The sequence below is a fragment of the Propithecus coquereli genome, unplaced genomic scaffold, assembly GCF_000956105.1.
Source record: "Propithecus coquereli isolate 6110/MARCELLA unplaced genomic scaffold, Pcoq_1.0 Scaffold44, whole genome shotgun sequence".
In the NCBI taxonomy this organism is placed as follows: Eukaryota; Metazoa; Chordata; class Mammalia; order Primates; family Indriidae; genus Propithecus; species Propithecus coquereli.
This window is the reverse complement of record NW_012150174.1, coordinates 8,029,753-8,045,263: the sequence shown is the minus strand read 5'-3', so window position 1 is coordinate 8,045,263 and position 15,511 is coordinate 8,029,753. Positions and strand designations below refer to the sequence as shown.

General features: G+C 47.2%; 1 protein-coding gene across 1 annotated transcript in view; it reads right to left on the bottom strand.

Annotated features, from left to right (window-relative positions):
• The window catches only part of LOC105818237, a 144,388-nt gene extending 131,185 nt beyond the window's left edge, over positions 1-13,203 (bottom strand). The window contains 3 exon segments of the mRNA XM_012654175.1: positions 12,375-12,716; positions 12,719-12,851; positions 13,000-13,203. Of these exon segments, the coding sequence (XP_012509629.1) occupies positions 12,375-12,716; positions 12,719-12,851; positions 13,000-13,203 (679 nt within the window).
• Between the last annotated feature and the right edge of the window lie 2,308 nt (positions 13,204-15,511).

Below are 15,511 nucleotides of genomic sequence, written 5' to 3'. Positions count from 1 at the left end.
GTTTGAGCTCTCCTCAACTCTAAGTATGACCATCTCAGACTTGACTTAACTGTAGTTAAGTCCTAAGTAATCGCACTGAAATGGGGCTCACATCTGATATTCTAGATGTTACAACCAGAAACTATATTCCTGACCATGTGTTCTATGTGAGCTCCAAGAAGGAAAGACAGTGGCAATGAAGGGAAGAGGGACTAAGGAAAGAAGGAAGTCTGGAGGAAAGAACATGTTGTCCCCCAGAGGTCCCTCCTGATAGGCACAGTGGGGCGCTTCCTTGTGTGTCACCTCATTTGATCAGCACAGCAATCCCACAACAGTTCAGGAGTGACTGTCTTCATTTCTACAGCTGGGGAAACCGAGGCACTGGACGTTAAGAGACTTGCCCAAGGTCCCCCAGTCTGTAAAGGGAGCTCTGATTCCCATCGCTATCTGCCTGCGCACTCTTTTTCACCATGCTCAGTGAAAGGCTCCGGTTTCCCTCTTCAAGGTAACTGTTGGTTTTATTTAATAACTGAACTTGCCCTCTCCAAATCTTTGCTACTCCACTCCCTTAAATCCTCTTCATTCTTCAAAGATGCGTCATAAGTCCCAATTCCTCTGTGAAGTCTGTTCTGACAACTTGCTTTTCTAGAATTCAGTTTTAACCCTCATTACATCAGTTAGCTTCCAAAAGATCCTTAACTGTTTCTTGTTTTGTCTTCTCAGCCTGATTATGAGCTCTTCAAAGAAAAGGACCGTGTCGTATGCATTTTGTCATCTCCTGCCATGCCTGGCACAGGGCTGAGCCCATGAGAGGTGCTCAGGAAGCAGCCATAGAACAGCCTGGATTGATGCCTCTCTGCACACTCCCTCCAGTGGCCCCCAAGTCCTTCCAGAGCGTTCCTTCCACAGTAGCCTTTTAGGCTGCAACCAGCCCCAAGTCAGCCCCTCTCTGGCCTCACCACTCCCCTCCCCCGCCGCCTCCTTCTCCCACCATCACTCTGCTCTAGCTACACTGGCCACCCCACAGTTCCTCGAACACACCAGCACATCCTTCCCTCAGAGGCTTTGCACTGGCTATTCCCTCTACCTGGCACTCTCTTCCCTAGACATGCACATTGTTCACACCTCACCTTCTTCAAACCTTTACCTAAAGGAGAGCCCCTGACCACCTCGTTTAATTGCACCCCTTCATATTTTTGCCTTTGTTCCACTGATATATCCCCAGCACTTACTAGATGCTCAATAAATGCTTGTTGAATGAAGGAAGAGAAGAATCTGAGCACGTGACCAAAAGAAGCCAGGGGCACATCCCAGGCCACTATCAAACTTCCAGCAACACAGGGGAGAATGGGAATCTGGAAGCACGTCTACACTTTCTCCCAATCACCCGTGAGTGGTTTCACTTCCTCCCATCCCCAGCCTCCAATACACAATGCCAACCTTGGGGTCCATCTCCTACATCTGCCACTCAGCTGGGGCCCACCATTTTATACATTTTACTCTGAATATTCCATTCTCTCAATTAAATGGGAAGTTCCTGGCAGGCCTGGCCAGGTCTGCTGTTTCCTTTGTGTAAACCAGTCCCCTCTTATGGTCCCCTAGTCTATCCCATGCCCTCAGCCTGGAGGACCCCCAAAATAAAGTTATGGTCTGAGCGAGTGAGGGAGATGATCTGTTCATGCTAAGTCCTCTCCTGGAAAAAGGGATATGGCTGGCCACAGAGAGCCCCACCTGGAGCTTCTCTCAGCTTTCCAGAGGGCTGAGTCCAGGTCGGCTCCAGGCACAGGCATCCTCCTTTGTCTCCAGACGAGGAGGCTGCCAAAATCATCACTCGGCAACCAGCTCAGGGCTTCACTACTCTTAAGAAGCCTGCTGCCAGTCTCATCAGCAAACTTTCTGCTAAGAGAGAGGAATGAGCCTGTTTTCTCTTGATCAATATCACTGGAGCAGAAAAACAAGAAGGCCCTTAGCCCCTTATTAAGGAGCTTAATAGAGGTATTAGGGTTTTATCTCTTGGACAAACCTTGGACAAATTAATTACAGTTGCTGAGCCTTGATCGCCTCATCTGTAAAATGGAGGCAATAACATCATCCCACAGGGTTGCTTATGAAGTTAAAATGAAATGATGCATGTAAAGCATTTAGCACATAACAGGTGCTCAACAAATATACTCCTCTTCCCATTTCTGCTGCAAATGAGTTCAGACTTATTCCTACAGCCCTTCCTCACTGGTTCCTTTTTCCAGTTCTTGAGTCCTTGATAAAAGTCTCTTCTACCCACTTTCCATTGGATTCCCCTTCTAATATAAATCCCCAGGTTCCACTAAAATAAAATTAAAAGCCTGGCGCAAATATAGAGTTGGAGGGTTTACATCATAATTCCTACATGTTATACTTTTCTCCATTCACTCTAAGAAACTAAAGCAAATCAGAGGATCAGTTTATTATTAAAATGAGATTTGGAAATGGAAGAAACCAAAATATTAAAAGACTCTTCCCCAAGCCAGTGAACTGACAGACAGGTCTGGAGCCTCCTCGCGCCCCTCCCATCCTCCACGGCGTCTTCTCCCCCATCAGGGAAATACGACAATTAATTAGACAAAGCCTGTCCCGCTTGTTGAAATCCTTTGAGGCAGGAACCACATAAACACTAAGCATTATAACTGCAATAAAGAGAAACCAGAAAACCCCTCTGCTTTGGGATGCCAACCAAGGCACAGCTAAATAAATCTGTAACGGAAGATCAAAAAGGATCTTCCACACAGATAATAGAAAATGTCACCAGCATAAACAGGAAGAGAGATTAGTTCAATAAAGGAATAAAGTCACATCTGCGGATCTCGAGTAAGATTTTTGCTTACTTTTAACTTCCCAGCATATAACTCACAAGGTTATTAATACGGACTCTTACTGTTTTGGGCAAATAAACAGTTGCTGATGTTTTGTGCCCAAACCACTTTATTAGAGCTTCCCCTTACAGCAATTGTTTCTTCCTTTCCAAATCCTGAGAGGTTCAGACAGCTGAAAAACAGAGAATGCCAAGGCAGAAAGAGCAAGAAAGAAGAAAGAGAAGGCAGCTGTGTGAACAGGGAAGAAAGGGGTAGGGGCTGCTGGACAACCACCATCTTCTTTCTTCTTTATCCCTCTTCAAGAAAGGCGATGTCCGAGAGCAATGAGCAGAAGACACAGATGCAGCACAATGAGAAGGACTATCTTTGCCCTGGCGCTAGGACTTACCACCAAACAATTGGCCACTGTGAGAAGACTAAGATGACCAACGATACAGAGTTGCCCGGGGATGAGGGGCTTCCTGGGACCAGGGACTTTCAGTTCTAACACAGGGAAGTGAGGGGCAAACTGGGACGAGTTGGTCACCCTAAAAGACACATGACTAGGCTAGTGCACAGGAAAGCCCTCGGCCCTGTGCCTGGCACACCATACTCCAAAGTCACAAGTGGAATCCAAATGGCCTCTGGCCTTCTGCTGGAACTCTCTGCTTTTCCTACAAAGACAAGTTCCTGGGGGCCCCACAGTGACCCAAGAGAAAAGGTTCTCCACAGCCTCCGTGGTGGCACCTCACTCAGCCTTGCAGAGCAAGACCTTCTCCCTAACCCTAATCTCGAGGTTCCCTGCTGACACACACCACGCCCCTGCCCGGCTCCCTCTCTCACCAGCCTCCTACTTGACCTGAGGCCTCTGAGCATACACTGGAGCTCTGTCTTTGGCAAGACAATCTCCCGTTCCTCTCTGTGTGAAATTTCCATCTTCTTCTCTATTCTGTGGAGAGCATTGACTTTGGAGACACTTTCCCTTCTTGGCTGCACCACCCATCAGCCCCATGACCCACCTTGGGCAAACTCTCTAAGAAGCCTCTAAGTCTTTATTTTCTTACCTCTAAAACCCAAAGTCACCATGTTGTATAGATAAAAAGGAATCATTAATTTTTAAAAATACAAGTTGTATTTGTCCATCAACATAAATAAATGATTCAAGTAATCATGCCTGGACAGCACCTTGCGTGTCCCTAACGTACGGGAGTACAGTAGTTCTCTTCCTCCATCCCCTTGACACACTCAATCTTCAATCCTCTACATGCTGTTGCTCTTAAAATAAAGCAGGGGTTTGGCTGGGATTCACATTTGTCACTTCAAATCTCTCCTTAGCTTTCTTACTCCCATATTCATTGGCCCAAGCAATTTTGGTACTGTTCTCCTAAATCTCCAGATGCCATTAGCATGACACTCAGTATTAAGCCAAGCTTTGAATCCTGTCCGACCAGGGTCCCTGAATTACCCTCTTGCTCCCCCAGGATCTCAATGGCCTTTAACTCTAAGCTCCTAGGGGACAGAGATGGATGTAGAAGTCAGACTGGTGAAGCCCAACAAGGCACCAGAGGTTGTTAAAATCCAGCACTCAACAATCTTAATCAGAGTGCTCCACTCTGAACTTAAGCTCAGCACATTGGTAGAATGAATCCATTCATGCCAAAAAGTTGGCCCCAAGCCGCCTCTGTAGGCATGAAGGGTGCAGATGGCACTTCTCCGGATCTTCCCAAACACTGTGCTTTTGTGAGCTCTCGAAGGACAGTGGCAACAGAACATAGCCCAGTGAAGTGTGCCTGTCTGCTCCAATACTATCTGAGCAGTGGCCACGTACAGGAAACCTCTCAATGCCTCATTGGGGCTGGATACTGAGCGGTTTCGACTAGCATCATTAAGGACAGCCTCATCTCCCAAAAACAAACCTTCACAAAACTGAAATGGAATGTCAGGCAGTGAAAGAGAACTACATCTCAGAACTGCATGCCCCCTGGGATGATCTGTCTAGCAAGATATTTTAATCCATAATTGTGTAGTCAGAAAAACTACCAAAGCGTTAGCGTTCATATAACCAGGAATCCTTTTGCTTAAAGTTCCAGTTGGCTGCACTCAGCAGGGTCCATGAAAGGTACACAAACCCACACAGAAGATTCCAGAATTGCAGTCATTCCCAATCACCACCACAACACACTGTATTTTGAAACAGTTTGAGGTAATTAGTTATCAACAATAATTTAAATACCAAAGCTTATGAATGATTAACTTCAATAAATTAAATAGATTTCAAGGTTGTCACATTCCCTTGCTTACTAATATGCTTTCTTGACTGGGAAAGAAAGGGGTAGAGTGAGGATGAATGCTGTATGTCGGGAGGTGCATCCTCCTGGCCCTGCCCCAGGGCACGTGCCCTAAGATTGAGGACCCCTGTGCTCAAGCATTGCATTGCAGAATGGAGGTGACTGTCACCCCAAAGGCAAATTGGGATTTGATAAGATAGCAATTGTGGGAGTCGTAAAATAATCAAATCCCTGCCAGATTCAAGGCAAAACCCCTAGCCTTCGAGAAATACTCAAGGCCAGCAAAAGCAGCATAGCCCACCTCCACTGAATGTGGAGCATCAAAGCAGACCTCAGCCACTCCCAAATTCAGTGCCCGTGCAACATTTATGGACTTCTGCCCTCCAGCTACATGCATAATCCTGTCTCTCCCCAAATCCCACCGTGCTGCCTTCAGGCTACATTCATCACTCACATTCAGCTGGGTGTTTCTCCACAGGATGTTCTGCGCACCATCACCTCCAGCTGGACTGCCCTGCAATGTGCTTCTCCACAGGACAGCCTGTCTGTCCCAGTCTCCCGGATAGAATTCAAGTGACACAAAAGGGGGAACAAACCTCAAGAGACACTCGAGCCTCAGATCAAGGCAATAGCCCATTTAGCTTTTCAAGTGAGATCAGGTCAGAAATTCTATAGGGTGGTAATGCAGATGTTCCAGTAACCTTGTATGTGGCTCTGCATCCCATAAACACCTTTGGGAAAACACAGACCAGCCTAACCCAGGTGACTGATGCTGGCCTTCAAGGCCCTCACAAACCAGAAAACCAGACTGGCTCTCCAACATTCTTCATTCTGAATTCTCCTTGAATTCTACACCAACCTACTTATCAAGGGCAAATAACAATTTATGTCAAGTGAATGGGAAAGAATGTGGAATTAATTTATTTTACAGCCTACACACTTCTGGCTAAAAATTAAGATTCTTTGGCCATGGGGAAAAAGTTGTATTCTTTGGCAAGGATTTCTAATCATGAAGCTATGGTCCTGGGCCATTAACAAAGGTAATTAGGCTCAACTCCTAAATCTTGCCATTGAACTTTCTCAAAATGTCAATCACTGTTGCTAATATAATTTCACATGCCACAGCTCATTCCAAAGGACACATAGCTTTACTATTTAAATGACACGCTTTCCTCAAATAAACTCTGAGCACTCAGCAAACATCACATCCTTTTCTTTGCAAACTTTGCCAAGTCAAAGATCAGATGAGGAGGACACCAGCCAATTCTAGGTGACATCTAAAATCTATCAGGGGCAGAAAAACATCCAAGCCTAGGACATTTTCTGATTCTTAGAGACCATATATAGTTTGTAGTCATGGTGAACAACCTGCTGTTACTGACCTAATGTGCATTAATATGCACATAATATGACTAATAAACTTCCAGGAAACAAAATGCAGTTAATAACCCATTTCTCCCATTGTTGGGATGATCTTGACTCAATGAAGTGAGATAATGGATTTAGAAATTAGTCATATAATGTAATACATTATTAATCATGGTATTCAAAAGGGTAAATAGATGTTATAAGAACACCACCCAGGAATTCAATTTCTTTTTAGATTTATTTACTCTCTTGAATTCTTTATGCTACCATCATCCCTCACCAAAATGTAACAGTCTGATCTTTTTTTTCTCCCCAAACATTTATTTTCAGCCTTTTTTTTTTTTTTAAGAAGCAGAGCCTTTTTAAAAATGAAATATCTTACAGAACACCAAGCAGAAAAGAGAAGACAGAGGAGCTGCCTGAGTTGCAAGGAGGGGAAGGGAGTACATACAGGCGGAGTCTAGGAGACCACACTTGATCCTTTCACTCTTCGGGCCACAAATCAAACCTTCTAGAAGTTTGGGGCTCCCGAGGGCACAGTTTAAAAACCACTGTCCCAAGGCATCTATTGAAACAAAAATTATGTATATAACATACAATACAGGCATAATGTATATTATTTATTTATTTAAGATATCTATCAATAAAACATATATGAAAAATACACAAATCACAAACACTGACAGTTGGTCCAAGAGAAAAATGGGTAACGGACATAAATAGTCCCACAAGATAAAAACCAACATGGGGGTGGGAGGAAGATATTAAGTTCTATGGTAATCAAAGGAGGAAAAATCAAAAGAATAGAGCATTTGACAAGGATTATATTTGCCCAGGAAAGTTTGAATGATGCCACCCAACGCTGGCCAGGCTCTGTGACACTGGTACAATAATACGTTGTTGGTGGCTATGAAGAACAGCTTCTGAAAAAACAATCTTTCCTAAAAATGTTCATACTCTTTGAGTCATTAGTAATCCCACTTCTGGAAATACATCCTTAAAATAATTAAAAAGAAAAATCCAATGAGGTGAAGATGTTCATTTCTGCTTATATTGTAATAGCAAAACAAACATCCCATAACAGGGAAGTAGTTGAATCAATAGTGGTTTATTGATGACAGAATACTATGCAGTCATTAAAAATACTGTTTTTAAAGTTCTCTTTAAAAACTCTCCACTCCATCAACTCTCCAGATTAACCATGCTTCCCTTTCCCTCTGGAAAATAGACCCCATGATGCCTTTGTCCCTCAAGGGGAATTCTCTTTAATATCACTGCCCACAGCAACTTCCAACAATTGAGTTGTATGCTTATCAGCCAGGTACCAGGTTTGTTCCCAAACATGTTTACACTATTTGTCCTTATCACTGTAACCACATAATCTAATTACATTTTATAAAAGCCAATGAAATATAACTGCTAAAAAGATGAAAGTTGTTGTTTCTAAGAAAACTAATTTAAATGTTTTGCAAAGGCTTTATAAAGAGTAGTCACTTGAAGAACAGCAGTCAAATTACATGTCAGCAAAATCACTGCAAAAGATCGAATTAAAAATCATAAAAACTTAGGCTACTACACTGAGATTGCTTCAGAGGCACCTTTAAGTTCCCAGTGAATTTTAAAGACAACAGAACTAGAAGTCAGACTTTGTAAACAGGACACCATGGGAATGGCTTATGCGAGGAAGATGAGCAGAACGCCAATTGGCAGACCCATCCCAAAGACAAGATTTTGGCCCGACATCAAAAGACTGGCAAATGGATGCACATTTGGGATAACATTAAAATAAAAATATTTAATGCATGTATGTAATATTTTGTTTTACTCTTCTCTTTAACCAATTTTTTAATTATCTCACACTCCAAACATGTTGAGTAAGAGGGATTCTGTTGTCCTTTGAAAACAAGTCCACTATGACAGGGACAAGAGTGTTCTCAGCTCACCACTGTCATCCCCAATCACTTCCCCAGTGCAGTCAGTGCCTGACACACATTAGGTCAGATGAATGTAGAACCAATAAACTAGGTAGCAAATACGAAATAAATGCTTGTAACAAAAAGCAAAGTGAAAAAGGAATATAAAATGACATGGAAGTCATGACCACACCTTCATCTTTCAATATGTAGACAAATGAACAACGCTGGAAGGAAATGCTCAAAATGCAAAAAGTTTTGGGGGTAGAATGAATTATGGGCAATTTTATACATTTTTAAATATTTTCTTAAACATTGGCACATTCTTTTACATTGAATACGAGATACTAAACAAAAAAGCCATTTTTGTTTTTACTGAACTTCTAAAATAAAAAGTGAATCAACATTTCCATTTCCTAGGCTCTCCAATGCTGCGGGCTCCTTTAGCAGACTCTCTACTTCATCCACCGCACCATCTCAAGCCATCCGAACTTTCTCCTCCTAAGACCAAACTTGTACTAACACTTATTTTGTGTCTCTAAACCATCAGGATGCTTTTATAAAAATCTAAAGTTATCCACCCTCTCATTTAACATTTATTTGGTTAAAAAAAAGTCTCACAACTGCAATATACATTCCCAAGAGATTCCCAAAAGCCATCTAATTAAATCATTCAATCAGAAAGCAAATTAAAATGAAATATCACTGCAATCCACAAGAGGAAAATAAACTTTTCAGTCATGACTAGAACAGACCTCTGGGGTGACGCTCCAAAGCCTCTTCTAATTGCAAGTCCTATGGAACATCCTGAAGAACATTTTGTGACATTTTCAGCTTCCAGGACAACTTTTCTTCCAAGGAAAAGAGGAGCCTGAGCAAGCAAAACATATTCTTTGGAGAATGATAATGTTCCCACTAATGACTATTCGGTGCACTGGGACATCAGCACTCACTCATTCGGCCACTCTTCCGTCCAACACCTACCCTCTGTAGCATGTGCCAGGAACTGTCCTGGGTGCTCAACAAACATTAGTTAAGGGAATGCAACCTCTGCCTCTTGGCGCGAAACCAAACAAAACCCAGAGCTTCCTGAGTTTATCTACAGATAGAGTCTCCAAGTGGGAAGGCTGTTGACTCCATCACCCCTCAGCCATCCTCGGAGGTCTCTCGCTCTGACACCCACTTCCACATCTACTGACTCCAGGGAAGCACTGGTCCCCCTGTGACACTCTGGCCCTTTTAGGAGACAGCATAGTATGTGGGTAAGCACTTAGACTCTAAAGCCACACTAGCTGAGTTCACACCCCCGTACTACCACGTACTAGTGGTGTGACCCTGGACAAGTCATAGATCCTCTCCATTCCTCGATTCTCACAAACATAAAGTGGAGCAAAGTATTACCTCTACCTCATAAGGTTGTGAGAATTAAATAAGTCAATATATTTATTTTATATATATAAATGCTTTATATATAAAGCATTTAGAATAAAGCCTGCACACAATATGTGCTGCATAATTTTTAGCTCTTATTATTATTATCCCTTATTCCCATCAGCTCGGCAAAGTAAACTGGATTGTTCCAAAGGCTCTGCTGGCTAGAGGGAACCTGACAGTAGCATACATATAAACCATCTGCACCATCAACTGTAAGAGTCTGATCTTCTTGTCCTTTTCCACCCTCTGCCTTCAGACAGTGGCACTTGATCAGTCCCAAACCTTGCAGGCCCCTTACCTGTGTTCCCAAAATCCCTGCTGGAGGATGGCTCCAGCTCCACAGGAAGAGCCTGTCAGTCCTCACAGCACAACCAGCCAAGTAACCCGGGCCCTCTGCCTGCCTCCATCCTAGTCTTTCCCCAGTCACCGACCTTCCCCACCCCGCTACGGGTTGTGGATTCGGTCTTTGTGTCCTGAGAGTGTGGTTATTTCTGAATATCCACAGGGGTCATCGCACAAATAGAGAAGTGGACCAACACATGTTTTAAAGATCCTGCTTCTTTTTTTTTTTTTTTTTTACCCATCTCCCCCAATTTTTCAGATATATATTTGAAAGCTCTCAGCAACACATACTTATAAAGTTTCCGGGGAGAAAATCACGAAGGTTCTTTTTACCTTCAACATTGCGCTCATTTTCGTGTAGAGCCTTACAAGTCATGTGATACGGTCTACATTCCACACGGTAGGGGCCCACTTTGTGACAAGCTCAGAGGTTAATAACATCCTATCGATGTTTCTCAAAGCCGTACTTTGCCCACTTCCTGCCTGGCCAGACAGAAAGGCACAAGAGAATCATTTTCCAGGAACATATATAGACACACACACACATAGAATCTGTGAATGAAAATCTTTCGAAATCTGTGGGCAGACTGGAGATGTCAAAGTAAGGCATGGCCTTGTGTCTGCCAGAGAACATTCTGAATCACCCCAGGGGCAAATAGTTGTCAATCCAGATGCATGGGACGGGAAAAGGCAAGAAATAGCAGCAACAGGCACTCATCGGATAGATAAACTGGTCTCCAATCCCAATGCCAGGTTGAGAGGCAGAGGCAGGGCTGACTGAAGTAGAAGCTGTCCCTGGTCCCCTTTTCTGGGGAGATGTCAAAGCCATGGGATTGTTTGTAAATCATTAGTCAGGAAGCACAACGGATATGAACACCTCTCCTGCACTCACCTGAACCTCCCTGAATTGCCCCCTGGGGAGGAACTATTCTGGGCAGGGGCGAAACACACCAAATTCAGACAGAGGAGCGATCCCTACCCTGGCAAGGGCAGCAGGTGCAAGGGGTGGAATCCAGACACCCACGTGTAAACGAAAAAGAGTGCTCCTTGGGGAGAAAGCCTTCAATGCAACTCCATTTTGCCAAGGTCTGTCATGTGCTGGCCCCAGAGGCTGGTGCGCCTGCTGGGTTTACAGGTGAACTAGGCTTGGCCCTGCCCTTAAGAAGCTCACAAGCCTGCTAGAAAGCAGTGGGGGCGGGGCGGCGAAGAAAAAGTGTGAACATGAGAGGCGCGTGTGTGTACACTCGGCTTCAGTGCCCCTGGCGCCTGGAACTCCATCCCCTCCCTCAGACAGCTCATGCACTGGGTCGCCTCAGGACAGCGCCCGCACCCCCCAGACTCCCTTTCTCTTAGGACCCCCGCCCTGGCCTGGAGCACACCCACCCGGCAGCCTTAGACTTCAGACCCTCACAACGTGGGTCTGCCTGCTCCGCCTCAGCCACTCCCGGGGCCTGGGCGTGGAGCTACCGGTGGGATCGGCCTTCGCCGGTCCCGGGCGGCTCCGCCAGGAAAGCGCAGCCCAGGGCGTGTTCTCCGGTCTTGGGCGGAGGCGCCACCGCAGTGGACAGAGCTCAGACTACAGCGCTTCTTTCCGGCGTTGACACCTGCTTCTGGAGAGGGTCCTCGACCCGCGGTCTGTTGTGGGAGTAAGGACCGCTATAGATTTAAGCAGCCCTCCAGCCCCCTGCATCCCCAATCGCCTACGGACGGAGCACAGCCAGGCTGGGGCTGGGGCTGGGGCGGTGCAATCTTCCTAGCCCCGGCTTGTCCAGCAGCCTGCGGGTCTTAAATGCCAACGGCCAGGGCCGCCACGCGGAAATCTCGCCTGTCGCTTACAGTAGCCAAATGAGCTCGTTTGCCCGCGTGCTCTCTCTTGTACACACACAAACATTCATACGCGCACACACTCTGAGCCGGACTTGTGTGCGATCCCCAGAGCCCACCAGCAACCAGCTCGGAGTCACACGCACATTTGGACACGTGCGCAGCGCGCCCCCATACCGCCAGCTAGCTGCTCACACCCGCGCGTGCAGCCCCGCGCACACACGTGTGCCCTGGGGTCCCGCACGCAGGCAAGAGAATACACGCAGACCCCCGTCCCGCGTCTGCGGCCCCAGAGCCCCGCGGTCGCTCGGTTGATGCGCAACAGCCCCAGCGCACCCCGCGCCGCGCTGGGCACTCCCGGGCCTCGTGGGAGACCCAAGTTTCTGGGGCTCCCGTACCTTGGATGTGCTGCTTAATGACATTCTCCAAGTGGTCCAGTCGCTCAATAATCTTCAGAGTGTCCCCTTTGTCTTCCTCCAGCTTCTTGTCAGGCGCCGGCTCCTGCCCCCGCACGTATACGCTGGCGATGTAGTTGGTGACCCAGCCCACGTAGAGCAGGCATATGATGTTAGTCATACCGCTCAGGATCACGCAAGTGGACACCAAAGTTTTGGTCTTCCTGGTGCACACCATTCTGGGCTCCCTCCTCCATATAGAGCTCCCAGGGGCCCCTCCTTGCCGCGCGCTCCGGACTCCCCCGCGCTCACACTCCGTAGCACGCCGGGAGCCGCTGGGCGCCCAGCACCTGAGTCCTGAGGTTCTCCAAAGCCTTGTTCGCTGGCTGTGGAGCCGCTGCGCCCAAGTTTGCAGCTCCTGCCGGTGGCCACCCGGACAGAGGGGTTGACAAAGAAACTGAGGTGGATTTTTTTTCCAAATTAAAAATCCCTCAGCCCTTTCCACAGAGGTCACGGGTGGCCGGCAGCCGCGCGCCCCAATACGCACGTCTGGGAAACTTTGCCACTGCCTGGGTCGGCGGCCGCGCCGCTTCCCATCGCCAGGCTCCGGCTGCCTTGGCGGTCCGACCGGCCCGCGCAGCTGGGAGGACGGCGGCGGCAGCAGCGGCGCGGGTACAGTGGCGAAGCAGAGCGGCCCGGCCCCCTCCGAGCGACAAGCGCCGCCACCAATCGCGCTCCGGCTCGGGAGAGGGGGCCGGTGCTGAGCGGGCGTGGGGGGCGGAGTCCGGCCCCCGGGCCCCACCTGCTGGCCGCCCCTGGCTCCCGCCCCCATGGGACGCGCCTGAGTCGCCACTCGCGCCCGCGCAGGCTGCCCCAGACCCGAAGCTCCCGGAGAGGGCGCCCTGCCAATCCCAGCTCCTGGGTCGGCAGATTCCTCCGCTAGGGGAATTCCGTCTCTTGCTCTTGCTCTTGCTTCTGTGCAGCAATCTCCGGCCTTTGGGGCGGGGAGGAGGTGGGTAGGGGAGAGTGGTCGCAGGACTCAGCTCTCTTCATCTGCCCGGGCTTCAGCGTTGGCACCAGCTGACTCCTGGAAACTTTTCTTGGGTGCCAGGAAGCGGCCAGGCTCTATGGGCGTCCACTCCTTCCTTGGCCTCACTTTGGCCTCCACTCTGACGCCAGCCTTCAATCACCGGCCTCTTGGGTGTCCCCAGACCTGTCTCCAAACCTGGCTCAAAGGAGCCAGCACTCCTGGGAATCTGCTAGAAGAAGCGCTGGTGATCTATTAGATGTCTCTGGACTCGCTCCCCGCCCTACTCCCCCGCCACCACCAGTTTCTTGCCTCTATCTAGGTTTTTCTTTTAAAGTCTGTGCAGCTCTCAAGACAAGGCCATGTCCTGTAAGCTCAGCTGTTATTCATATGGAACTAGGGTCACCCTAGGGCATATGGAAACCATGCAAGGAAATGCCCCTGGTGGAAAATAAGGTTTCTGTGAACTGTCAAGTCCCTGTATATGGTGTTCGTGGTTGCACTTGGGGAGGGCAGGAGAGAACCATGTCTGAGAGCAGAGGGGCAGGCCAGACTCCGAGGATGATGCTACTGTTTGTTCTTAGTGCAAATGTTTATTCATATTATCCCCTTCTGCTGAACACCCTCTTCTCAGCCCCTGCCCAGAATTCCTTTAAACAAAGACATTTTAAAACACAGATTTCCCTCCTCTTCTCTACCTCTGGGTTGCATTTGCCTGGCCTGAAGAGCCAAGGAGGCAGCCTGCTGCATGCCGCCTTGTTGTGTGCCAGCACTCCAGCCAGCCGTGGGAATACTCAGGATGGCTCCCTTGAGTGATGTCTTCTGTATTCAAGGAACTGGTCCCACAAAAGAGGGAGGGCACAAAACCAAAGAAGGGACACTTTATGGGCCCATCACCAAGGGGTCTTCAACTGGTGCTTTGTTTACAAAAACTCCCAAAAGATGCTGTGAAAAAAGACATCAGCTAGGGACCCTAGCAGATTTCTCTTGACCCATGGCTGGAGTGCAGAACAGTGGGTATGGGTTGGGGGTACCAGAGGGGCATGAGAATAGTGTGTATGTGTGAGACACATACATGAGAGGAGAGAACATGCACAATTTTTGAAAAAAACCAAGGTAGGGAAATCTGGTGCCTCCAAGAGGGAGTAAAACGTGTCTCTCACTTTCTTCTCTTCTGGAAGTATAATTCAGCTCACCAGTGAAGGGTCTGAACTTTCTTCTGGTTGGACAAACTTACAAGCAATGGTCTGGAGTACAGCTAATGACAAAATGTAATCTTTCCTTCTCTTCTGCACCTTCTCCCAGAAGGAGCTCTGAAAGTTCAGCTCTTCTCAGGATCTTCCTAAACCACTACAGGTAGACAGAGAGGAGATAATACTCATCTTTCACATTCTTAATGGGGGGGGGGGCAGAAGCTAAAAATTAAATACAAAGGAAGGTTCAAGAAGAATACAAAGTAGATTATGTGACCTTAAATTTTGTACCAGCTGATCCTCTAAGATAATGTGTAACTGTGGAGGAGATGAATACAGCCAAGGAAGAATGCAGAACAGGCTCTCCTCTCTGAAAGTCACAGGGTTGAGTTGCCCAGTTCGAAGAATATTCACTGGAGATGCAACCAGACTCTAGGATTCTAATCCCAAATCCACTGTTTATTACGCGAGCTTGGGCAAGTTTCAAAATACCCGTGGGGCTCTACTTCCCCTATGTACCAAAAGTAAACAATACCTTACTGAGGCTGGGCTTGGTGGCTCACGCCTGTAATCCTAGCACTCTGGGAGGCCGAGGCGGGGGGATCATTTGAGCTCAGGAGTTCGAAACCAGCCTGAGCAAGAGCGAGACCCCGTTTCTACTAAAAATAGAAAGGAATTAATTGGCCAGCTAAAAATATATAGAAAAAATTAGCCGGGCATGGTGGCGCATGCCTGTAGTCCCAGCTACTTGGGAGGCTGAGGCAGAAGGATCACTTGAGTCCAGGAGTTTGAGGTTGCTGTGAGCTAGGCTGACGCCACGACACTCTAGCTTGGGCAACAGAGCGAGATTCTGTCTCAAAAAAAAAAAAACAAAAAATAATACCTTTCTAAAATACTGGTCATGAAGATTAATTGGGAGA